Source organism: Labrus mixtus, chromosome 14 (genome assembly GCF_963584025.1).
Source record: "Labrus mixtus chromosome 14, fLabMix1.1, whole genome shotgun sequence".
Lineage (NCBI taxonomy): Eukaryota > Metazoa > Chordata > Actinopteri > Labriformes > Labridae > Labrus > Labrus mixtus.
The window spans coordinates 14,491,564-14,518,131 of record NC_083625.1 but is presented as its reverse complement, the minus strand read 5'-3'; the positions used below and the strand labels follow the sequence as shown (position 1 = coordinate 14,518,131).

Here is a 26,568-nt window from a genome sequence, read left to right as displayed (position 1 = left end):
AATATCTGGTTTACAGCCGCCATATTCATCACTTGGGTAGCTTGGCTGATCAATACAGAGATCTATTTTGCAAGAGTCCCTGTTAAGTATCTGCAGACTCTTGAGTCAGTAGATGAGGGTCTTTGGAGTCTTCCAGTAACACAAGACTACAGCCAACCCACTATGGTAAGTACAACTTGAGGTGAGTCTGATTTTTTTGTGAGTGAAGTTTGAGTGCAGGTACAAGGTTTGTGTTTGCTAAACACGCTACCCCCAAAAAAAGTAAAGTAACCATTCTAATTAAATTATTAACAATATACTTTTAAAAAACAGTTAACGATGTATTTTTCTTCAATGTAAAAAGCCATCCAGCATTCATGATCTATACAGAAAACCCCCGTCATAAAATCAAAATGTTATGGTAGACAAGGTTTACATTTGTAAAAATGTGTTCCTTTGATACTTCTTTTGGCGGCATATTTGTTAATACTCGGCAGGAAACATTTATAAATCTTTTTCAGTCCTTTATTAGACTTGGAAAAAAGGAGGGGAAAAAAGTTATTTGTCAAATAGATTAACCTGGTGAATTCCTTTTAGCTCAAACTACAAAGTGACAAAGTTGTCTGAAGAGGCTTTAAGAAAATCCAACCCCAGACTCAATACTGCAAGTTATAGTCGCCCTGAAGCTTTTTTGCTGTCTCTTACATTTATCTGGCAGGAGAAATGCAAAACAAAGGACTTGTTTATTCATTATAATGAAACTATATGCTACAAAAAAGGATACAGAGAGTGAGACAATTCAATAATAAATAGTGATAGACATTATACCCAACTGTACTTACACAGATGGGTTACCTGGCTTTCTTACCAAATTGTCTCAAATAAAATTGAACGTTCTCCCAAGTCTGGTTTCAGGAAACCAGTTGGTGCTTTGAAAGTTGACTGAGAAAAACTTAAGTCGGGTATATGACGACAGACAGGACAAGACTGGGCAAACACATTAAAAACATCACGATATGGACCAGACCAAACACTTATACAGTACTTTGACTTTCAATCACAACCTTTCATGATGCTGCTGGCATAGTATGAAAAAGGAGCAAGCATTCAAACATGTATTGAAAATAGCAACGCTTTAATAAAGAGCGATTTTACAAGACTGCAATGTCTAGCTAGCTATGTGATAACTGGCATTGACATCCATGGTGTTTTACAAAGATGCAGTTATGGTAACTGGGTTTGAAGTTTGATGGGTTACTTACAAGTTGCATTTCTGCATGCGAGGCAGCCTTCAAACAGTTACAGACCCCACATTGTAAAACAGTTGATTATGAATGTCAATGAACGCTCATGTCAAGACTTAAGTAAAAAATCTCATGGAGAAATTTCCTTATTTTCCCAACACACCGGTAAGTGAGAGTTCACACAATGGTCATGCTTTTACCGGGCACACAAGCCAATAAAAAGACGACACTTAATCATGCAAAAAAATACAGTTTCTTTGTCTTGAAACAAAAAAGAAAGAAATATCCTTTTGAGTTCTGATATCATCCATCCATAGTGACCTTGAATAAGAAGAAGCTGCGCTTTGATGATGACTTTGGTGCAAAAAAATGTTCCTGTTTCGAAGAGGACAGACCCTGTCCTGTCCACTCCCTTGATGAAGACACTCTTGGTATAGACCAGTTGTGATAGTTAACCCTTGACACCCCCTGAACCCCACCCACTTCCTCCTCCAGGTGGACACAAACCTTACAAACATCAACCCACCCACCCACCCATCCCTGGATGATGACACCTTCAAAATACAACCATTCAAACACAGATACAGCAATTAATTGTCCCACATACAGTACGTCTTCCAATGGGGCTTCGATCACTTTACAGAGAGCACGACTAAAAACACATGAACGGCATTACCTATATACAGAGGACACAGTAACAGTCAGAGGTTGGCCCAGGATGGATCAAGCTTTGTCGTGGGAGTGAAGTGCACAATGAAAAGAGCATTCAGCTGACGGAGAAAGACAAACCACTGGAAAGACGAGTAATGGGAGTAGAGTGGAACGACAACTTTCCAATTGAGATATCCAAATGTCAGCTGGAATCTCATTGAGAAACCCCTGGAGAACATCTGCCTTCTCGCTCTGCTGGTAGTGGAGTCGAAGCTGCAGGGAGGTTATTTTCGTAGCCACCAGCTGCAGCTCAAGGGTTCATGACGAAACACCATAGAGATGCAGTTCTCAGACTTTGTCATCTCCATCAGGTGCTGCTACTCTTTGAGATTCCAGGTCGGAAAAAACATTGGGCCTTTTTGTTGGATTCTTCAGCAGATGAGTGATCCTGGAGCCACCTAATAAGATGTTGGGTTACAGACTGAGACAAGATCGCAACAACACTCACTGCTGTTATTTCACGCTACTGACTCACTAGAGACCTTCAGTCTCTAACTGAGGAACATGACCCTGTTTATCTATATGGGAAGGCAACTGACACAAACACACGTACAGTACATGTACATAGAACAGACACAATCAATAGAAAACAACTTCATCCCAAATTAATTATTGCCCCTTTTGACTGTACATCCCAGCAATGATTTAAGGTTTTTTGTGCAGCAGAGCGTTGTCCCCTTCTTCGAAGGTTGTGCTATATATTTAGATAAATCATCTGTCTGTAGGTCTAACTTGACCTTGGATCTGCCAGAAAAGCTACATTAACATTGAACGTCTCATTAAAGCCTCCTGTTTCTGGCTGTCTGAATTCATCTGTATGTCGTCACAGGTTTTACTGGGGGCGTGATCGACGAGACATTATCCTTCATTGCTTTCCAACAGTCTGGTCCTCTTTGACTCCTCCCCCTGACCTTGAGCTGTCCTTTCCACAATTTAAACACTGCATTAACTAACCCCTCTCTTCGTTAGCAATGTTCCGTCCTCTCAAGTGGAGGTGAGGCATGTGCACCAGGAATTACCTTGGTCCAGTTTTTTCTGGAGCGTAAAGAATGACACTGGAGACTCATTTTGGACCTGACAACTGCTCAGGATTGGGAGGACATCATATAGTTTGAAATCTGACCATTTCTGGTCACCTCTATATCTGGCTCTCAGTGCATTTTCACTAATTTTAGAGCTGTACAAATACAGCAAAACAGGAGTTAAAACTGTTTTAAAAAAAAAACAACGCAAAAAAATTCAAACAATTTCTGTGCAGAAACCAGATGTTAGCAGACAAAAGTAAATCTCTAAAGCCGGAAACAGCTTCTAAACAGGCTACACATGGGTGGAAAAGACAATAATGAGATTGTATGGTATTGCACAGCTATGTCGGAGCGAAACAAAAAATACAAGATACACAGAGTGTACATCACATCCCAAAGAATTAAGCCTAAGAAGTTTGGTTGCATCCTAATGCGATGCCTGGGTCTGGCTCAGTGCTTTCATTATTTAGTTCCAGTGCAGTAACACATTGGTACCTGGAAACACACTTATGACATCAGGTACCAAAGAACATACAGGACATACTCTACATGGCCACGTCCATCACCACACACAGACACACACAAACGGTCGCTCCAAGCTCGGTTCTTGATGTAAAGTTGGCAATTTAGAACAAATGGAGCTCGTAAAAAGGCTCAAACGGTAACGTTGATGCAGCCTCTTGAAATGTAGAAAAAGGGAAATACACACACAGTCAAATCAATTACTTCTGACATCAGGTGATGAATGACACTTAACAAGGGGGGACCAATCTCAACAAGATGCTAAAATCACCTACACAGACACACCCTTGGCAAAGTTCACATTGAGTAAAGTGCCAGCAAACAATTCAATCAGAGAAAGAGATGCGTTCTCCCGAGTTTGATTCAGTTGTGGGTTGGAGAGGAACGTGGGAAAGTTCTTTACAGAGGGGAATTATACACAAGGATGAGGTCAGGAAGTGGGAATCTGCACTTCCATAAGCTTTCAGTCGTAGCGTCATCACGAGTCGTAAACGCAGTTTGAATTGGCAAATCAAACGAGGATGAGTGGGATTGATGCGGAGCCTCTGGTGCCCTGGCATTACAGATTCTGAGACTGAGTGATCAGTAGCCACATGGAGAGAGGAGAGGAGATTAGAGGGTGAGGCGACATGGAAACAGGCATCAGCATTTCTTCTCTTGTCCCTCCTCTGGTCCTCTCCTTCTTCCTCTCCCCTCCCCCTTTTTCCTCTCTGTCCTCTTCCTTCTTCCTCTGGCACTGGATTTGGTTCTGAGTTTGTTTTCTTTCTCTTTCTCTCTCTTTTTTCTTGCGGCTTTGCTGCCATGGTTACCACATCATCCCTACATGAAGTGCATCTGCAGATGACGGGAGGGAGAGAAAGGAGAGTGATTTAGTTCAACAAAACACCTCATCGAGTGTTCAGGCATCTATTGACAAGCAAATTACCTGCCGCAGTGCTAAGAAAAACAGCTTCTCAGAATTCCGAGGGCTCAGTAAGCAATTATATTATGGTTATGTTTGGAATAATTGGTCAAAGTACACTTGTTTGTTCTCCTGACAGTCGTGTAGCCAGGCCAACTGATGATTAAGTACATCACTAAAGCCATCAAGAAAAACTGCTTTTTCTCACACTTGTTGGTCAATTTTGAAATTGTCTGGCAACATGATTCACCTCTTTTCTCAAAGGGTACACAGCTTGAACGCTACTTAAATCAGTCATTAACAGCAGCTTCCAGTGAGGGCGTCGTTTATTTCAAACCAGATGGAGCATACATACAGTTTTTAGGCTGTCTCATTACAACTACTCTCAAGCTGAACATTCCTAAGCATGACAAAAAGAGCAGCTCGTTTCACCTCATCTGCTATTAAATGTCTACCGGTACTTAACATGTCTGCATTTATTAAGAGATAATCCTTATTTTCCTGTTAGGTAGGTTTTTTTTCTGAGTATGAGTGCAAGTTTTAACTAGATTGTATTCCTTTGCCGGCCATTTCAAGTCGAAGTGTACATCTTGTCGTATGCTGGGATGTTTCTGGGATAACCCCCTTCATGATAATGTGATGGATGTTGGGTCACTATTACCGTGATGTTTGACCTTCTGAACAGAACAAGCTTATCAGTTCATCTTCTGGTCTAAGTCGCGTAAGTGAGTCATTTGGAAATATCCCTCATAGGCATTCTGAGATATATTGCCTTCACATGAACGACATGGGAATAAAAGTTGGTGAAGTGTTTTCAAGGAAGTGATTTTAAAGTCAATTTAACCATCATTCTTTAAAGGGGCTATATGTAACTGTACATGTATAAATCGTTTTTTATCGGCCATTAATAAGCGAACGGTTAACTGATGTGAAAAAGTAAATGTTCACTGTCTATCTGTGTTGCCTGTATAAAAAGTTTCCCCGGGTCGTATTTTCTGCGAAAGCTCCAGGAAGTGACATTTTATGCACGTCAACGTCCTCCTCACTCCGCTCTGCTTACAGAGATCAACAGTACAACCTCATCACACACTCTTGTTACAGCCAGAGGCCGCCTGCCACACACTTCTATCTGCTCTAGGAGCTCTCAAAGGCGGACAAACTCATCACACACTCCTGCTCTCAGCCAGTGCCTGCAGAGACTGTCGTTTGTAGGATTGAGAATGAATACAGACACACAGACTCCTTCACAGACTTTCACATGTGTATGACCACTTACCTCCTCTGTAAACATTATGACGGTAAATGTCAAGTGTTTCACGGCCGATGATGATGCTCGTTTGTGTACGTACGAGCGCGTATGAAGAGCACGCGAGGGAGAGCGAGCAACAGGTTACTGGTGCAGTTCACCTAACGGCCATGCGGTATCGCTACAAAGGCAGTATTTTTGAAAGTTACATATAGCCCCTTTAAGGTAACACTCCATACTTTATTTCATCCTATTTGTCATTAGGACCTATTTAAAGTATTTAAGCTAAGCTACCTAAAATGTAAAACTATCATTTTTTAAAGTGTTTGGCATATGCACTGTCTGTGTGTTACCTGTGTGCCCGGGATGGGTCCAAAGGGATTGGTGGGTCTCAGGACAGGCTGGTTGTACATGACAGGCTGAGGGGGCATCATGGGAACTCCCCCCATCTGATGACTCATCTGAGGAGGGAGCTGCTCCAGAGGGCAGGTGAGTGCACATGAAGGGTAAAGAGGACGATGAGGACAGGGAGAAAAATATATAAATGTAGAGAAGGAAAAAGCTCTGAAAGATTTCACTGATGAAACGAAATGATGCTTATCTTTACCATTCCGTACACAGGCACTTGAGGTGTCGTCATAGGAAAAGCCACTGGTGCTGGAGCCTACAAGAGAAAAACAATAAGACCACTTACTGATCTAAATGTTGAGGACAGAGATTAGATCGTCTTACGCACCAAAAAAGTGTTTGCTCTTAAATGTATTTATTTTACATTTATTTTAATGCAACATCTAACAGACAAATAAAGTCAGTTGATTGGCAGCCTAAAAAACACAGGGAGGAAACAACAATGCTGAACTAGCAAGAAAAGAATACAAACTCCCTTCCCCAGATAATTCAGGTGTCATTCACTACAAAAAGCAGCCAGAGGCAGACATGTATTGTTAATGACCAGTCCAAGAATTTCTCTTTAATAGATACTTTAATACCAGTTTTAGGACACATGGGTATAGCAGTAGCGTCCTCACAGATACACTTTGGCTTCTGGTCACAGATAACTGTGCAGTATGAGCTAGTATCTGTTATCAACTCAATAACTACCTTACAAAACACAAAATAGATATTTTTTGAGGATGTTGGGTTGAAATCGGATGAAAAGAGATGATTTACGGCAGCTTGAAGTAATAAAAAAAGGTACTCACATAGCCAGTATAGATCATCCCATTCTGTGGAGAGATACCAAAAAAAAAAGAGTAACAACATTAAATTCCACTCCAAGTCCTTTTCTCCTCAGGAGCACTGAAGATGAACCTGATCTTTTCCTTTTCCTCATGCTCTAATCGTTTCTATTCACGTCGTGAAAGCTGCTTTTCTGAGCCATTAGCAGCATTAATGAGCAGTTCAAGTCGAGAGGTCAATCAGGTCAAAATTCAAAGATGAAAACGGATCGAATGGAAGAGACGTGTAGATAATTAGAGCTGAGCACTAAGGGCAGATGAATACTTTGGAGGTCCTTGAAAAGCCCTGACGGCAGCAGAAAGTTATTTACATTTGATGAGCTGCATTCCACAAAGAGAGATCGTATCACTGGGAGAAGCTGACCTAAACGACTTAATCATAGACGAAACCAAATTAGTACATAAAACATATTTCAAAGATTTTTGCTACAGGAGTGCAAACAGGCTTCTTTGACATGGCCACATATACAGACTGTATCATGTATAAAATATCAAACCTGATGTCATGTGTACAGTTACTGTATCTACAGTCATTTTACACTGCCAGTATGCTCTGAAGTTTCGCTAATTTCCCTCTCTTCTTTGAATTTTCTGATTTTTTATGTTTATATTAGGCAAGGCAAGTTTATGTATATAGCACATTCAACAAGGCAATTCAAAGTGCTTCACACAAGACATACAAAAAAGCATCACGACAAAGAGACACAGAAACTGAATCATTCACATTTAAAAATCACTCAAACAATCAATTAATAATCACAGATATTATAAACTGAATGTCTGGTAATCATAGTCACTTTCTCAAATAAGAAGTCTTGTCTGGTCTTAGTGAACCTGTGTATGTGGACTTTTGGTGTACATGCGTGTACTGAAGTGCCTCATGTGACCCTGACCAACTCTGACCCAACGAGAAGAAGAAGAAAAGGTGATGATGATGATGTAGCATTTAACCTACCATCTGCTGGACGGGCATGGGTGCAGGTGCCATGGGATGAGTGGTGTGAGTCCAGTTGGTGCTGGTGCACATAGTCTTTGACTGCCAACCACTTCCCCCTGTGGGCTTCTTTTCTACTAGCTGACTCCACTGTAGCTCCGGCCTGAGGCACAAATATAACATATAACACACACACACACATCCACACACATTATGTGCACAAAACAGATTATGCCAAAAAAAAAAGGGAAAATAAATAATGAATCATGAAGAGTTTTAGAACAGTGATCAAACTGGGTAGACAGCTGAGTCATATGCTTCAGGGTAATTATTTGATGCAAGGAAAACACTCACTTTTTAGCTGGCCCTCCAAACTGAAGGTCTGAGAGGAAAAAAAAGACATGAAATATCAGCTTAAGAAGACGGCACTATGAAGAGAAACAACAGGAAAGACAGAAAAATGAAAATGTGGACTGAGAAACTGAATACTCACTGCCAACCAGGTTGGCTAATGAAGAGTCCAAATCATTATGCAGCATTTTCCCAGAGTGCAAATGGGCTCCGGGGCTGTGAATTTGAGTATGCGGGGCCGGCTTTAGCAGATCACCTGACGTCCAGAGGTTACCATGGTAACATAAAATGTGAAAAGAGGGGAAGTGAGTCAAGAGCATGAAACATCGGGCATCACTGTCACAGCCTATCCAGCCCTCACCAATGTGTGTACACGAGTGAGTGGGCAATCATTTGCATGCTTCACTGTATGTTTGCATTATAGTGTGTGTCAGTGCATGTGTACATGAGTGTGTGTGTGTGTGTGTGTGTGTGTGTGTGTGTGTGTGTGTGTGTGTGTGTGTGTGTGTGTGTGTGTGTGTGTGTGTGTGTGTGTGTGTGCGCGTGCAGGCCTACCTCCCCAGGCATTGTTATTGTTGGGCACAGTGTGTGTGGTCTGGATGGGGGTGAAGTTAGGCTGCAGGGTGAACAGCTCACTGGTCAGGTTTGGCACGCTGCAGGAAGGAAATTGAATAGAGATTTTGTTGCACACTTTATTTCTATGTGAGCAGAAACGGCTGTACACCAAATGTAATTTACAACGACAGCCGTACAAAGGGCCCTGTTGTCAGAGAGCTGGCGAGAAGGCATAAAATGAAAGAACAAACTGGAGGCTAGTAGTTTGCAGACAAAACAGAAAACAGTACCTTACTTAAAGAGTTGGGGTTAGACTTTTCCTTTGTTGCATTCTTCTAAGTTAGAAATGTAAGACTCACTGGTTGTTGACGGGAACAATCGGTGAGTTGGAGAAGAGATCTGTGGCCCCTCCACTGCTGTTGGCACTTCCCACTGACTGGGTGCTGGGTGACGCATTGGGTGTTTGGATGTCAATAACCTTGTGACCATCCTCCTGATTGAAAGCATTGATAGAATGATATTATATTTACATGGTATGTATAAAACCCTGCAGCACATATGGATAATGCTGACCTTTCAAAAAATAACAAAAGAAAACACAGCTGAAATCTAACTGAAGTCATGTAACCAGTATAACCGTGTTGTACTCTGTGCTCTTTCAAGAAGCCTGATTGTTCTGGATGCTAATTTAAATAAGAAAACCACAGCAGAGCTTCTTCAGACAGTGACTTCATTTTCATTCCCTTTGCAGCTCTGTAAGCTACAGGCCAGCAGCCAGAGACAGACTTTATATCGCTCTGTATTGCAGGATTAATCCAAAGTCCATCCATCCTAAACAACAGCGGCGAGGTCAAAAAAGACTCGACTTACAACTATAGTCCACAGTTCACAGTAGCTCAAGTCTTTTTACTGTCTGATCCACAGTTAACAGCAAAACCGGTATGAGAAAACAACATAAAATGACAGTGTGGTTTCATTCGGTGGAGAAAAGGTGTGTAGTATAACTGGCTAAAGCGATCTGTGTGTGTACGCTGTGGTCTTCAAATTGTTTTTGCACACGTCTCACCTTGTGTTGCAGCAGTCTGTTGTCGTCCGTCTTGTCGTCCATATGGCTGAGAGAGATCCCAGTGCTGGAGAGAGAGGATACAGCGCTGGACAAGGTGCTGGATCTGAAGGTGAGACACAAATACAGACACATAACACAACATATTTTTGAAGAGCGTGCGAGATTTAACACAATGTTGAATTTGGCTTCTTTTTGGTTTTGGCTCACTAAGTCACACTTACAGTTACTCTTCAGTAACTTTAACTTTATTTACATTAGACTAAGAACCTACAGCCGTGCTGGCAGCTTTTTTGACGACACCTGTCACTGAATTAAAGGTCAGAAAATATTTTAAAGTCATTAGGTATCATCCCACAGTTGTTGATATCAGATTTCATAGTTGATTAACTTCATCTATATACGTTACATTCTCCAAAGCAACATCTCTTGCATGGCTAATCAGTTTACAGCAGAAGAAGAAGTTCTAGAAATGCTAGCAGCAGTAATGGTAGTATTAATCTCCATTGGGAAATTCTGGGTTTACACACTGCTAGTAAGAGTTCTGCTCATAACACACATACACACGTGCACAAACAGTACCTATAGACGTGCATTGATGCTATTCACAGCAAAGGGGCTGCAGACAGGGGGCGCCCCTGAGCGGCTCAGGGTCTGGTGCCTTGCTCAAAGGCCCATCGCGAGTACTCTGTGAACTGACAACTCTCAAACACCAGACCAATTTCCATACTTTAGTCTGTACCAGGCGGCTCTTTGCTTCCCAACCCAAGTACAGTATCTACTTACTGAGTGACTGCCGCCACCTACTGACTTTGAGCATTACATGACTTGTCCTCTAGGGGAATGAGGTTACAGTTGTCAGTTCTATTTGGTATAACTCAGGATGAACTGCAATAACTTCTTGGACAGACTTTTTATCTCTATCAATTTTCCCTTGAATAACATCAGCTTTAAAATTTCCTCCAGCATCAATTGTACTTTATGTTAGCACACTAACATGCTAATTTAAAACAACCAAATGCACCTGCGCATCATCAGCATATTAGCATTTTCATCGTAGGTATGTAAGCATTCTGATGCTGGCATTTAGATGAATGCCCACACAGCAGTAGTACCAGTGAAAGAAACAGTATTAGTAGATGTAATAGACTTTATTACTACTACAACTGCTGATTCTTCTAAGTGTTGTTGCATGGAGAGAAAAAAATTACAAGAAAGTGGAATAAAGGTTGTTAGAGCAGCAAGCAATAGAAGTATAGCAGCAGAAGTCGTTTTTATTTGGAGTAGATGTTAAGTGTTATTGCTTTTACAAAGAAACAGTTGTTACTTTAGTGTACAAGAGATTCTTGAGGTTGTAGCACAGGAAGTGGTCATGGAGATACTAGTGGTAGATGTACCAGTAGTGGTTTTAATAGACTCTGCGTGTTGTTGCTTGTTGCTACATTCATGTAGAAGTATTAGCAGTAGTAGCAGTAGTGGCAGTAGTGGCAGTAGTAACAGACTGAAAGTGTTGTTTCTTTGTAACAGCCATAGCAACAGGAAGCAGTAGTTGTATTAGTAGTAGGACAAAAAGAAGTAGTGGTTGTAGTTATAGTAGTGGTAGTGGTATCAGTAGTAATTGGCTGGTGTCCCATAACAGATTAGCGCTCTATAGACATCATTTCCACGTCAGCTATGTAATAGTGTGACATCATAGCAGCCCAACACAGTGTAGCCAGCTATTCATTAAGTTAAAGGTTCAAGAAGAACAGGGGCACAGTAAATATGGGATCCTTTAAGGATGGATTGGTACCCTTGGCACCCCAACAGAAGGGTACCAAAAAAGTAGGATGGTATGGATCCCTTGTTTTGATACCATTCCCAACTTTTGATGGTGGAAATGCCAATAAATGTACACTGAACCGAACCGGAGCGCTTATGTAGTGATTGTACCTGCTGGCAGCAGAGAGGTCCTTTAGCTTCCTGCCCTCCAGAGAGGCTAAATGCTGCTCCAGAGCCTCCAGGAGAGAGTTGGGAGCCTGAGGGAGGGGGTGAGGGGGGGTAAGGGGAATGATAGAGTAACATTAGAACCACATCCAAGAGGACAAAGGGGAACACACCTCTTTCTCGCCATTCATCTCATCACCTCCTCATTCATCACATTCACTCAACAATCACACAACCACAAAGCAGCAGCGGATTTAAGACATCATCCTCAGATTCATTTTCTACTCTACGACAGCTCTTGGTTCTTTTTTTTTAAATTAAAATTTTTTTTTTTTTTGCATTTGGTGTCATCAGGTTTGGTTAACCAGCATGCACACATTATCAGCCTTGGATCATGCAAGCGAGTCCACAGAGGGACTAAAAAGGTCAGGACAGAGCAGAGCATTGTCACTGCAGGGCTCCAGAGTAAAAAACACAATCAACACATCTCTGACACATCTAACAAACCCATGCAGAGGCCAGCAGTGCACTAACGCTCTTATAAACACACACACTTCCACACGCAAACACTAAAAGAAAATCACAGTGTAAAAAAACAAGAGTTAACTTGTGGATTCCTTGTTTGGTTTGCACTTAATTTCACTGTATTTATGTTTCATTTGTTACACTTTGGAAATGAGTTTGATCCCAACTGGAAGCCAAGGAAGTTAACTCGCTGAAATGTAAAAATCTGGTGAGAAACCAGGTATACACATTGAGCAGCTGGCCAGCACTCTTTACTGGAAAACAAAAAAAGGATGGATGGGTTCATTTGGGCAACATGTGATACCACGGTTTTCATCTAGAGCCTTACATTTCCACACCGAAAAAATCAATGCAAACACAACAAGCAAAGAAAAGATTTCTCATATACTTATTTTAAGGGGGAAAGACAGTACAATGCGAATTCTGGATATCCTTCTTCAGAGAAATCTAGAATATGCTAAAAGTTTAAAGTAAAACAGACACATATCTAGAGCTCAGTAAAGGCATGGGTCACTATGTGGTTGAATAAGGGCATATAAGGTCTTCATAAGCACTACAAATGTGAGTTTGATTGGAAAAGGTCAGCCCTTTTCAGTTTGTCACCTGATTTGTCACTTTGTAAACATCCAATATTGTGTCCAATGAAGAGGATCATTTACATGTGGGGCCTTTTAGCTCGTTGTGCAGTACTTATGATGGCATTATGTACTCCTATCCAAGTCATATTTGCAGAAACCTACTTAATAAAAACCATTCGCTGCTCTCCCCACAGCTAATGCAAAGGGACTTAATCTTTTCAGGAAAATAATTTGAACACTGCTTATGTGGGCAAAAACCTATTTGATTTTAAAGCTGTGCTTGACTGATTTTAATGAGAAGTCTTCATTTGACTAACAATATTTACACTGAAATGCCAAAAGTAAAAACTGCGGGGAAAAAATTCTAAGCCCCGGTCAATGAAATCTAAAATATAAAGATATCCAAAAAGAGTCAAATAACTTTCTTTTTAAGCGACATTAAATCTGCTTTTAAAAGTCTAGCCTGTTTGAAATTTGCTCTTTAATTTGAGAAAAAAAAAAGTGAAAATCCTGCACTATTGCTTATAATTGTTTAAAAGTGGTTTAAGTTTTTTGTAAGTCTCCATTTACAGTTTCTTTTCTATACTCGACTGCTCAGACAGAAAAGGAGAAAAAGTGAACGAGTTAAGGAGTGTGAAGAAGAAAGGAGGAGGACGGGGCAGCTGCAGTGTGGGCAGGTCTGTAGGGTGAGTAGGGAACGGGAGCGTTTAGAATGAAGCATTATGGGATTGACTTGACGACTTCAATAGTGGTTGACTGTCTGGTTGATTGACTGATTGAGATGAGATGTGGACTGACCTGTGTGAGATCGGGGCTGTCGCCCTGATCTATCCCAACTCGCTGTGTCACAAAAAAAGGAGGGAGGGATAAGGGGGAGGGAGGAGGGAGGCAAAATAAAAATAAACCAAATGTAATAACAAAACCAGGAGTAAACCAACAGAGTAAAAAAAAGGAAGAGGCATGTGAAGGAGGAAGAGGAGAAGGAGGAGGAGGAGGAGGAGGAGGGAGAAAGAAGAATCAAACCCAAGCATTCATTACTTCATGCAGTGGCTGGAAGAAAAGCAAATCAAAGACAACAGAGGAGGAAGGGAGGAGGATGCATGCATACAAACACCTATATATTTATACATTATATGTACACACACACACTTAAAGGTACACACACACACACACACACTGAGATCTGGTTTTGAAATGGATGCTGAGCACATCGACTGATCGAACAGGCAGGGCAGAGAGGGCAGACAGCAGGTCACATGACTGTGAGGTAAGAAACATCCAAAAGGAAGACACTCAACTAATGTTGACTTTGAACAGAGGACAGGGGAGGGACACAGATGACACACAAACAGACAAACACACATTTTGTTAGACAAGTAAAATGAATGGGTCCTTAAAGTCAACGTTAGTCTGTTTTTTTTTTTCTTTTTCTTTGGATCGAGCGGCTGAACCCCAAACCTTCTTCCAAATGGGAACTAAACCAAGCAGAGAGAAAGCCTTTGAAGGTGGGCACGGGAGAGAGCTACAAAGTCTGCAGAGGATAAAACTGTTTTTATTCACTTCTGAGCCTAGCAAGGACTTCAACTGTTAAATGGTTAACAGCCATTTTTAAGAAAAGAGAGGAAAAACAATAAAAAAAGAGGAGACAGAGATAGAAAAAGAGCTTGCTTGAGCATGCAGTGCAGGCATGTGAACAGGCAGCACGCGAGGGGTCCCTCAACTTGAAGCTCTACATGAGTGGCTCTCTGATAGGCTAAGACTCAGCCATTAATCACTGTCTTGGAGTAACCCAGGTCAGGGCAAGAGAAGGACAGAAACAGTAGAAAATCTAGAGGTGAAAGAAAAGACTCGGAGGATTAAGGAGAAGTAGCCCCTGGATGCTGATCTACGATCAGTTTTAGGATTTGAAAATATCAACCGTATATCAGATCCTGGGGGTTCAAAGACTTCTGGAGCAAATCTCAACAGGTTGAAGAGGGATGTGAACTTAAAATTCTTCTGAGAATCAGAAGGGAATAATCAGAGAACATGGAGGTATAAACAGGGGAGGAGGCTGTCGAGATTCGCTCCAGACAGAATTCTCCGGTGGTGTTCAGCTGTGTGCAGGACAAACGGACGTTACCTCTGCCACTTTGAGAAACTCCGACAGTTTGGTCATCCTGTTGAGGAAAGTCTTGTAGATCTCCAAAGCTTCTTTGCACTGGTTCTTCTTCATGTCAAAGTATTTTTCTGCGAATCAGAAGATGAACAGTTTAAGATTGAAAGATGCATCTTAACACCTGGTCAGGATTCATTTTAGCCCCCTGAGGTGCTAGATAATAATGTCTTGATAATTATGTTGAGGCCTGGTTACTTTATAACCACAGCTGAGCCAATAGAAATCAGGTCAGTAAGGTAATGAATCATTTAATTAACTTTTCACTAAAGAGTCATACGGTCAGTTCCCAGTCCCTGATTCCTCCCTGGCTTAACAATAGATGGAAGAAACAGTGATCTTTACAGTCTTTAATTGGACTCTGAGAGACAGTTGGAGGAGGAAATTGATTTCCCCTTAACGCAGGATTGAGTGGAGTCGCACTGCATAAATACTAGAACGCACTCCACTGAGATTGACTTGGATCTGCTGTATTGTGTGTATGATTTACCCAGCATGTTGATCACTCCTTCGTTGTAAGCAGCAAACAGCCGTATGGAGTCTTTAAACAGCAACATGAAAGCTGTGTTTATCACGCCATTGGTCAGCTCGTTGGAGTTTGGCTAAAAAAAAAAAAAGAAATGGACGAGAGAAGGAAACATAGTTAATACAGTCATTGCTAGGTTTTTTTTTTTAATATCCTGTGTCTTTAAGTGAGATGTGTACCTGAAAGTCCAGCAGTGCATCCAGCTGGTTCTGGATGGTAGGCAGAGTTTTAATCAGCTTCTCTTTGTTCATAGTGCGCATCACACCATCAGCCCTGGTTACAAGCAACAAATACATGCACACACAGATACACGCAGACACACACACACACACACACACACACACACACACACACACGCACACACACACACACACACATATATAGACTCTTAGTGTGGATTAGCAAAACTACATTTTTATTGAAGACATTTTATTGAAGTCTGTGCTCATAACAAAAGATAAAGAAAGTCCAAAGCATTTAAGCAAAAAAGCAACTTTTGTTTTCAGACTCTTTCTGGTATGACCACTCACGTATGATGGCTTATGTTGAATGCTAATCATTCTGCATGATGACATTCCTGGGTCACTTCACTGCTTTCATGATACTGTATCAATACATCTAGCATTTGGCCTTTGTATTGAGTCATAGACTTTTCCTCCTTTGTTCCTGTATAGGCCGATGTTGAACTACATTTACAAACAGTTGCCTTCAAAGTAGAAATCTCTAAGGCTTTGCTTTGGTTTTCTTTCACCGTCTGCATTGCACTCAGCAGATTTAGAAAAAGTGATGTGTAGGGGACGTTTTGTCTTCATATGAAGGTTTTTTGTTGCTCTTGTTTTTGAAGCTTTCTTTATTTGCTCGTCCATGGTAACTGTTTAATGTCATCTTAGAAGATATATAAGAGAAAACAGTCCCTCTAACCCCTCTTACTCTGTCTGGGTTATGGGTGAGCTGGGTGATGGACGCCTCTTACAGAATGAACACCTAACATAAAATACTGAAATTGCAAAGGGCTTCTATCTGTGGAACATAGGCTCATCAGCTTCTGTTCACTCACTCGGCATGTGATATTGACTATACACACAACTGTTTACCTGTAAATCTTCATGATTATAACTTTGGTGAGAAGCAGGAAGTATATTTTTGGGTGTAGAAGTCCCATGATCCCTTCAAACGTGTGACATGCATGTCAGTAGTGTGTGCTGAGTATGTTACCCTCTCTTCATCTTGGTGAAGTCCACTGCTGCTAGTCTGTACGACATGGCTTTTTCATTCAGGTAGCGGCTGTAGCGTCTGATGAAAGTTGACATGTTGTAACCTGGGAGGGGATGGGTGGGGGGGGGGGGGGGGGGGGGGGACAGAGGGAGTTCTGCAGTTAAAGACTGATCACGGCGGCCTTATTGGAAATCAGGTTAAGAAACCATAATCCCTTTCATATGAAATGGTCTAACTTCTCCTTGAACAATCTGCTTTTCTTCTACGTGTCAAACCGGCCCTTGCACCATCTTACTTTAAGAGAACGGTATTCATTCATTTTCACCTTTAAAATACATATTTTGTTACAAAGTCGTGGAGAATATGTTCAGCAGCCTTGTGTGTCAAACAAAAGGCTCATTTGTCTCGAGGGCTTTACTTGTAGCTGTAGCTTTCCTTTGAAATAGGCTCTGAAATGGGCTTATTGATAGCGTTACAGCGCCTGGGAGAGTCTGACATGAAGTCATTTTGTTAGACATACAGCTCTGCTGAGTTCACAAACGGCCAAATGGCATTAAATCACCTTGTAGTGCAGCCTTATCTAGAAAGTTGTTGAGGTTGAAGAGTGTGTTTCTGGAGGCAAGGTACTGCATCAATCTCTGATGAAAGGAGAATAGATGAAAGAGTTAGTGACAGAACTGAAATCATCAAGTCATGTCCACACAAACACAACGGCAGAGAGAAGCAAACACAAACAGTCCCTTAAAACTTTCAGTAGCTGCAACCGCCGGGCGTGTGAACACATTTTGTGTGTCGTTCCCTGGGCCCGCTCTGTCTTTTGTAAAGGTGCTTTTTAATGTTTTTCTTCCTCCCAAACTTGGAATGAGCTACGGAGTCAAACTTAAGTCGATTATTTAACTGGCATGAAAGACTATAAAAAACAGGATTAACAGGATTCTCATGTCTTGATATGAAATCTTATTGGTTTACAGTTCAATATATTCCAGAATTCCCAGTGGTGTGTAAGAAAATCCTGTCCCTCCTCTCGTGACAAAAAGCTTTCTATTTTGAATACTTAAAGAGGGTCAGGGTGCCCTTAGTAATCACTGCCACAGCCTCTCTTTCTAGCCCGAGACGCTCGTCATTTCACATGTTTGATGTTCGGCTTGTCGCTCGTGTAGTGTTAGCCGTGTAGTGAGCTGATTTGTCACCCTGGGGTACATCAAAATGTCAGCAGGACACTTCATCACTTCTTGATGGACACGTGGAAGATAGAGCCTCAAAGACGCTCGCTGCAAGAGTTGGTGAGGCATTTCTACAACCTGGCGAGCAAAATGTCAAGCGATCAAAAACGGGAAAACAAGCAGATTAGCAAACTTCCACTGCAGTCTCTCTCTCTCTCTCTCTCTCTCTCTTTCAGGATCAGGGAGTAATAAATCGTGCAGAAAATGTTTTTCCATCATCCTTTCAGTTCAGTCTGTTGGAATTGTTCAAATGCTACAGTCATAGTTAATCAATGATCACTTTAAATAGAATGAGGTTGCAATAAAAGATCATTACCTTATCTGTGAATTGTTTCCCAAAAAAAAAACCCAGATTTTGTTCTCTTTAAGATGTCTGTATTGTCAACCAAAACCCAAAGATATTCAACTGACCCAAAGACGTAGCAGATGAATCATCTGATGTAATAAGGTAGTTCAATGAGTGTTTGTCCTCGATGTAGGACTTAAACATTTGACAGATCTCTTCGTTTGTATTGGACATCTATTCTATCCATCGATTCGTCTAAAATTCATGAACCATTATCGAGCTTATCCAATGTTCCTCCTCCTCGAGCTAGAAATCTGCAGCGTACCTGTGTTACGCCGTACCTGCTGGACAAAAGGATCCAGGCAAAGACGGTTAACGAGACTTCAAAAAGAGAGTGAGACGAACCCGGTGATACACGAAGAGCCGCTATTCTACATCATATCTTTATTCATAACAGAAGAGTTTCTTGTCCTTTGGAACACAATAAAAAGTTTATGTTTTTTTTATGCCATTGTTTAGACGTGAACATGTTTCAAATGATATCCTCTTATGCCAAACAGCAAAGCAGGTGGGAGATTGTGTTAGACATGTTTCTTATAATAATATCACAAACTCCTTCCTTGTTATTTAAAGGATTCTAAAAGTAATCATCGTTGCCCTCTTTGTGTGAATATGTGGTTTTCAGCTCACCTCGTTGCCATACATCATGAGGTGGTGTGTGGTGATTAGCGCTTTGAAAACCACTATCCAGCTGTTGCTCGCTGTGCGCTCAAGCAGCGTGTCTGCCAGGTGGGGGATGCTGACGTTCAGCTCATTGGTGCAGTGGATCAGGTCTGGAGGAAACAAAACAAAAACCATTCAGAGAAGACCTCAAGGGATAAATAACAAGCAGAACAAAGACAAGACCACAGTAAAGGGTTTGGCAAAACAAGAGGGCTGCACATTTAAATCTAACCCTGCTGGTACAATTACTCCCAGTCACGCTGAATGAAAGCGATAGCCATATACTGAATTTATAATTTACTGCCTTGGAGAGCTTACAGAGAGAATTATTATAAATCAATGCAGCGAGCGAACAACCCTCCATGAATGCAGACGTATCGACTGGTAAATTCATTTTGGCTCACTCGATATCAGCACACGAATCAATGAACAAATGATTATTTAATAACGGAGACTGTATAGACAGATGAATCTGAACCACAGCCACTGTATCACTAAATCAATTTGGTGGCTGTAATTCAACAGCGCCACCTAGCTACCACGCCAAAATGCCAGCAAACATTAAAAAGAAAAAAAAAGGATGGAAAGCTACGTAATGAGGTCAAATTATATTCCAACACAATCCACTCAGCTGTGAATCATTTCAAAGGTCAAATTATTCACAATCAATCAGCGCTCTCTTCTTGTTTCTCTGTGAGCAATGATGGACTTCACTGGAGTTGACCCCATCGTTTACATTCTGAGACTTCAGTTCAGTGGCTTCCTTCAGTGCTAATTGTCTGTTCCAGGCAAATGTGGAACACATCTGAAAAGTGCTCCGGCTGCTGTGTGTCAGATTCAAAGGTCTACCAAATAAAAATAAGCAAAGGTAACCAAGGAGCTTATTCCGAGGATTTTAAAGCGGTATGCACAAAGCACAGAAAAGTAGGTCATAATAAGAGATCTCTAATTCAACCGTGAACATGCACTTAAGAGCAGGACAGATTACTGGAACTATAGCCTCAACTCTTCAAGGATTTCTCTGCTTTTAGATCAAAATGTGAAGTATGCTCGGCATCTGTTTAATCTCATAGATTTACTGACTAAAGAAAGAGCTCAGCTTTAAATGTCGGAGACGTGTGCATCATATACAGAACGTTCTGCAAATCCACGACCAACCGCTTTTCTGACACGATGACTTTGTTCTCTTAATATGACCTTGGATGTTTCTTGGATGTCAAGACCACCACTGGAAGACTTTTATTTTCCGTCATTATTGTGCTTAAAAAGGGACAAGGCCTCTTTCTAGAAGAACAAATAACTCCAGCTCATTTGTAGTTCGATTTTTTCCCCCCAGTTACAGCCAACCTTCCTGGGGTTACAGTCTAAGTGAGTGACGTTCCTGCTGCAGGAATGCCCTGCCTTGGTCTTGGTCTTTACTCAGCCTCGACCCCTAAATGTCTTGGTCTCGGTTAGCGTGGGCTTGAATACGACACCATAAAACGCAACTAATTTCTTCAAAAGTACAGGCTAACGTTAATAAAGGCAACGTTCTCAAACACTATTAAGTTCTCACTAGTATTTTAAAACAAATCCTACAGATATCGTACAGTAAACATAGAACACAGTCAGGATCATCATTTTGGCTAATACAAATATTAACCACATTTAGTAAAGAAAATATCATACAGAGTAAGAGAATAACAAAGACCGAAGGAATAGATCTAAACTATGATCACGAGGTGATAAACTTGCCAATATATGAAATCATCTCATCTCAAAACAACAATATCAAGACAAGAAACAGTTCAAACTGGATGTTTACAGCAGTGCATACGCATAGAGATTAAGAAGGCATCGGGAGAGAAGTAGAGAAACTGAACTCAAAACTAGAAACCGCTGGGGGGAGTTGGAGGGAATTCATTAAAAAAACAACTGAGATAGTCTTTGCACTCAGGAGTTACTGTGAGAAACATCAAGAAGTTTGGTTTCTGAGGCAGATCCTTGGTCTGGTTGTACCACAGCCTTCAGAGGTTATCAGGGTTTATTTTTCCGAGCGCTGTGATGTTTTCTGCGCTCGCTGAAACGCTGGATACCAAAGAGTCCCAGCTGATATAGAGGTTAAGTGTTTAATGCATGTAAAAGGCTCCCAAAGTCCCGGCTCGTCACCGCAGCTCTTCAACTTTATTTGATCATTTTGACTGTGAAAGCCTCAGCAGCAATAGCACAGCCAATAATAACTGTGACAATATTCATTATGGTCTTTATCAAATGGACTAGCTTGTGTTTTCACCACAGAGCCTCATTCTGCTGCAGTCATAAGGGTTGCATAAAGATCTGTGCGTTTGGAATACCTAAAAAAGTGTCCATAAACGTGTACAAAACAATATAAATGTCAAATAATTTCCAAACATATTGAATAAATATCCATTTAAAGCAATCAAAAGAGAACACTTCAGATGGTCAGTGTGAGAATATGTCAACCTGACGGCTCTACATCTGATTGTACGTAACCGACTGTAAAGTACGTCATCCTGGCACTACGACCCTGGCACCAACAGTCTTTATTTCTCTTACAGAGTAAGGATCTTTATGTTTCAAAGTCTCATACACTCTTTTCATTTCGGGGCATTAATATCAAAATGGTAAAAGGAAATTGGAGCCTTCCGTAATGCTTTACACATCATTAATGGCTTGTTTTTGAATTTCCTTTTAGCTCAATAATTAATAGCACAACATTGATTCCAACTAATTAATGTCCACTGTCCAAAGTGAACACACACACAAACACACCGGTTAAGGTGAACAGCCGAGCACAGCTCTATGCTAGATCTGTTCATATTACGTCCAGCCGGAAATCTTTAAAAATATTATTAGAAATCACTTTGGTGATGTCCTAACTTCTTTTATCTCGGGATGCTATGACCAAAAGTCTTTGAAATCTGTAAGCGACATATTCAGAAGCCCTGCTGTAGATTTATCAGGGTTTAGTGCTAATTTTCACCATGCTAGCATGCTAACACCTTTTTGAACATTACCTCTTGGGAACACCTATGCCTATAAGTGACGAATAAGCTTATTAGTTTGTCTGGAACACAAGTACATTTCTCCAAATTGTACTGGTTGTTGTTTTAAAGAGAAGCTTCTATTAAGCTCATAAAAAGCTAACTTGGTTTGTAAATTGGCCAGCTTTATGTGTGAGCTGCAGTTTTTAAAATATTTGCTTTGATCTATTGTTTAACTTAGTTTAAATGTTCACTCTCACACAAAGCTAGCTATTGTTTAGCATATGTCATAGTGATATATGTGCTTGTAAATGAAACTACAAACAGAAGCCTACTTTTAAACTGTAAACTTTAAGTGTGCACTTGTGTGACTATGTTTACTTACAATCTCTTTATATCTATGTTGTCTCACCAGGAGAGAATAACCAATATTTTAGTATTGTCACTCTGAGCACGTTGTCATAGTGATATTAGCATTTAGCACAAAGCACCACTCAGGTGGAGCCTCACAGAGCAGCTAGCATAGCTTACCTTAAAATATCAAATTACATTTTGCTGATTTAAAGCAGAGAACTTGTCTGTCCTTTGGTACGACTACACCTGAAAATGTTTCCGCTCTGGGTCCACCTCTATTCCTTTGGGGGGGTAATACATCACCTAGGATTAAATCATTGACGTGACACAGCGTAGATAGCCAAAGGATATGAAGTATCGACTGATGATTGCCAACTGGGCTTATTGATAAACTGTAGTCCACGAAGGAATTAATCTACATCAATAACACAATTAGAAATGAGAATGAGGACAACAGTAGGCAAAAACTTGTACAAAGAACGGCACTGCTGGTTTGAATAAAAATTTGAGTTTGTCTGTAATAATGTTTGAGTGGAGGGACATCGTGTCATAAAGACACAAAGAATTATATAAAATCATGATGACCTGTTTATTATATATATTATACTAACATTTAGATGTGAGGGTTTGTGTCTGTGTATTTGAACTGCCTATTGACACAACTTTATTGTATTTTTGTTCATTGACAATTCATCAACATCTTTTACTTACCAAGGAACAGTTTGATTTTTTTTCCCCTTCAAACATCTACAGCACAAACAATTTTGCAGCCATGACACACAGCTAAATAAATCATACGCTGACTGGGCTTTCAGGGCAGAAGGTCATTTTTGGCCTGATTACTATTCTTGTGTGATGAATATGGTTTTCTATCTCCTCTCTACCATCTCATCGCTGCTGAATATTGCCTAGTGAAAGTGAAAATCCCATTACTCTGACTGTCATGCTCATCATTTGCTGTGGGGTTGTAAATAATCAACATTGGATATTTATGTCACCGACAAGTCTGTCAAGGTCGTGACACTAAAAGGAAAGAAAATGCAGATACGCCATTGGGTTGGCTAACTCTGGATAACATCAATAGCCAGCCTTTTATTTACATCATGTGCATTTGGAGAAAGGGCACACCAGTTCTTTTTTTCTTTCCACTATGCCTTAAAAGGATGGATCGGTAAGAGGTCGAGTAAGGGAAACTAAAATGCCGTCCAACACGTCAGTTTAGGAAAACCGATCCAGTAGTAAAGAAAAATGTAGCCGTAGACTATTTTCCCAGTACCCTCCATTTCATTAGGCCTATAATTTTTTGGGCAATTTTGCCGTCCACATTGATGTTTCTATTTCCTGGTGTAAGTTCCCCTCAGGGCTTTTAAACACCTTTCTATTATCTTAAAATACTCTCAGAGTCCGTCACTTTTTATGAACCTGTTTAACCAAGAGAGTGGTATATACATGCTGTATCCACTTCCACACTACAGCTGGTCCTAAGATGAACTCAAGATCTGAAAACACTACTACTCCTGCATCCTTCAATAAATGAAAGCCTGAGAGTTGAATGTTACATCATGTCCTATATGAAGAAGAGGAATCCTTCAGCAGGACAAAGAATGTGTCTCATATTGTGAAAGCTGTCTGTTTCTAGAAGAAGAGCTGTTACCATTAGGTTCTAGCAAAAAAAAAAACAATCACTCACCACAACTTAAGTTAAGGGGTAAATAAAGCCAGGCCTTCAGTTTCTGCTTCTCTAATAATCAGAATAAGAAGTCAAAATGTGTCATGTAACTACCGCCAACGAAATAAACAAACCCTCTCTAAGAGAAAATCCATTGCCCTTGAGCTGGTGGTTATAAATGAACTGTATAATCCATTTGATGGATGGAAATTGTTCATGTAAATGCTCTGGTTCTATTTTCAGAATATCTTCTCTGAGCCTTGAGTTAATATTTGTGACATTTACAAGTTTTAAGAGACTCAGGCTCATGGCGGGGTGCTGAAGGTGGACGACCTTCTACCATTTAATAACTGCGGAGGCGCTGCACCCTGATAAATCTGTGGCTTCTGTAGGGGAAATATTACACCTCTGATGTAGCCGAGCACTTGATGCTCTTCTTGCTGTTTGATTTCTTAGCTTAGGATGATACGCCTTTTGGACTCAACAATTTGCTAGATTTCTTTTGTGAATTAAAAATGCAATCACGGTCGGTTTTAGCCAACATTCTGCCAATATCAACCAATAAGTAAAACATTAGCCTCGCAAGTGAGTACAGGAGTAATACCATTAAAAACATAAATAACATGCTTTTTTGGGAAACCAGATAAGGAAATCACAGCAGCAGTAATTAGTCATTCAAGATTCTTAAATGTCCTTCTGAACCGTTCAGGCACCCTGGCCGACTCTTTTTTCTGCTTTAGTGGCCTTTGTTTTAGTAGGTCAAAGTGATATAACCCTAATTTAGATGTATTGTGTCCCAGCGCACGTTTGCACATCTTGTGAGGGAGCCCAGAATTCCCAGTGTCGCCTCTGCTGTGGACATGACTGACTAATCCACTGCCAAACTTGCCGGCTGACTGGCTGGCTGGCCGGGCGCGTAGCTGGATGACTGACTCTACGGCTGTTTGGCAACCTGCCTCCTCTCAGACTGATTTATCCACATTTCCTCTTGATTAGCCTTCTTTCTAACCCAACCCCCCCCCCCCTCCCCCCTCCAGCCCCCCTCAGCCCCCCCCCCCCCTCACCAGTCCTTTCTGTCTGTCTTTCCTGACTGCATGTGAGAATGACTGGCAACACCATTGATTATCCATGCTCTCCATCGATCATGTCAAGCAATTATAGGGAGCCAGAAAAGCCACTTAACCTAAAAATCACTGGTAAAAAAATCCACTTGTAAGGGGTTCTTCATTCCTCCCTGTGAACATAATAGTAATTGGTGCAGTTTGCACATGTACAGGTGATTAGCAGCAGATAAATTAAATCTGCACTCACACCAGCATTTCTGTGCTTTAACGCCTATTTTAGCAGTGTGACTCTGACTGACAGCAGCAGTAACACATCCATTAATGATAAGAATGCACCAGAAGACATGACAGTGAACTTGAATGTGAGGTAAAAGAAGCGAGGGATAACTGTAGTTGATGCTGCACTGACACACTCTGTACTCAAGTGTCTCCAGGGGATGAATAGTGGCGTTAATAATGGATAGGCCTACACTGTAAAAGCGGCTGGATGCAATATGATTAGCCTAGCAGAGTGGCCTATTTCCCCTGAATGACGCGCATAGATAGTACCTGGCTGACTGCCCCCCACCCCCCCTCGCATTATTTCAATATTAACCGCCTGTATTAACAACCAGATATATTACAGAGTATGTTTTGCTGCGTAAATCAAAATTGAATCTAAGGGAATGTAATGGTGTCTTAATTAAAGAGGCTGCAAATCAAACCGGGCCGGATGAGAGATGAAGAGGAGGAAGGGGGGGGGGGAAGCATAATAGATGCTGTTTATACAAGCTGTCCTTTGTGAGGATGCATGCAGGCTATCTATACAGTTACAGTGATGGTATGCTCGTAACCTACAGTCAAGGTGCTTCTTCTTGGGTCCGCTGACTTCATGCGTCGTGGCCTTGCAGACGGCTTTGCTGATGGCAGACCCGGTCATGCTGTGCTGTGCGGCGGCGATCCGGTCCGTCAATGACTGTCCCGACATGTTACTGAGGAGGTGGTGGTGGTGGTGGTGGTTGAGGAGGAGGAGGAGGAGGAGGAGGAGGCAGGCGGAGTGATGGCCGAGTCCGGTTGGGGGGAACCGGGGAGGTAGACGATCAAAATGTCTTTAGCGGCGGGGAGGAAGAGGAGGAGGGTAGTGCCCTCTGCTAGAATCGGCCGTCTGAGCAGGAGCAGGAGGAGGAGGAGGAGGAGGAGGAGGAGGAGGTGCAGGTGGTGGAGGACAGCAGAGTACACCGGCGAGAATCCGGTGGGAGAATTCATGCGGCGGCCAAATAAAACATAAAGCGGTCACATCAAAGGAACTAGTTAATATTCAGGCGGAGGCAACCGGATGAGCCAGTTTCTGGAAATACCAAATAATTAGGCTACATGAAAAAAGCTGCAGGAACACGAGTGCATAATCAGAGCGTTAAAAAGCAGCAAATAATATAAAGACAATGTACAGGCTAGCCTAATAAATCCCTGAATTAGACGCTGCCACAGCAGGATGAGTCAGTGCGAGGGATGAATCCGAAATAACGATGGTAAAAATCGAAAGACTCCAAGTGATTATGATCAAATCTACGCAGCATCCCCCTCCGACCGAA

The 26,568-nt window shown here is 41.3% G+C and overlaps 2 protein-coding genes across 4 annotated transcripts in view; one reads left to right on the top strand and one right to left on the bottom strand.

Moving 5' to 3' along the window:
* Positions 1-333: 333 nt before the first annotated feature.
* Positions 334-26,366, bottom strand: LOC132988080 (phosphatidylinositol-binding clathrin assembly protein-like). 2 transcript variants are annotated; one of them, XM_061055206.1, is made up of 19 exons: positions 25,835-26,366; positions 18,894-19,036; positions 17,257-17,332; positions 16,695-16,797; positions 15,659-15,752; positions 15,444-15,555; positions 14,921-15,027; positions 13,597-13,638; positions 11,702-11,787; positions 9,773-9,875; positions 9,066-9,199; positions 8,707-8,804; positions 8,294-8,407; positions 8,155-8,182; positions 7,822-7,963; positions 6,831-6,854; positions 6,236-6,292; positions 5,982-6,101; positions 334-4,315 (listed from the first exon to the last, which is right to left on the bottom strand). In XM_061055206.1, the coding sequence occupies exons 1-19, from the start codon at positions 25,962-25,964 to the stop codon at positions 4,301-4,303; spliced, it is 1,728 nt and encodes a 575-aa protein (XP_060911189.1). In that variant the 5' UTR covers positions 25,965-26,366; the 3' UTR covers positions 334-4,300. The 2 variants fall into 2 exon arrangements, with proteins under 2 accessions (XP_060911189.1, XP_060911190.1); XM_061055207.1 differs by lacking the exon at positions 13,597-13,638.
* Positions 9,536-26,568, top strand: part of LOC132988086 (ras-related protein Rab-39B-like) — a 29,904-nt gene continuing 12,871 nt past the window's right edge. The window contains exons 1-2 of one of the 2 annotated variants that reach the window (XM_061055216.1): positions 9,536-9,645; positions 9,785-9,881. The gene's annotated coding sequence lies outside the window, so the exon portion shown is untranslated. Of the gene's footprint in view, positions 9,646-9,765; positions 9,882-26,568 lie in introns of those variants that run through there. The other variant, XM_061055217.1, reaches the window with a different exon arrangement.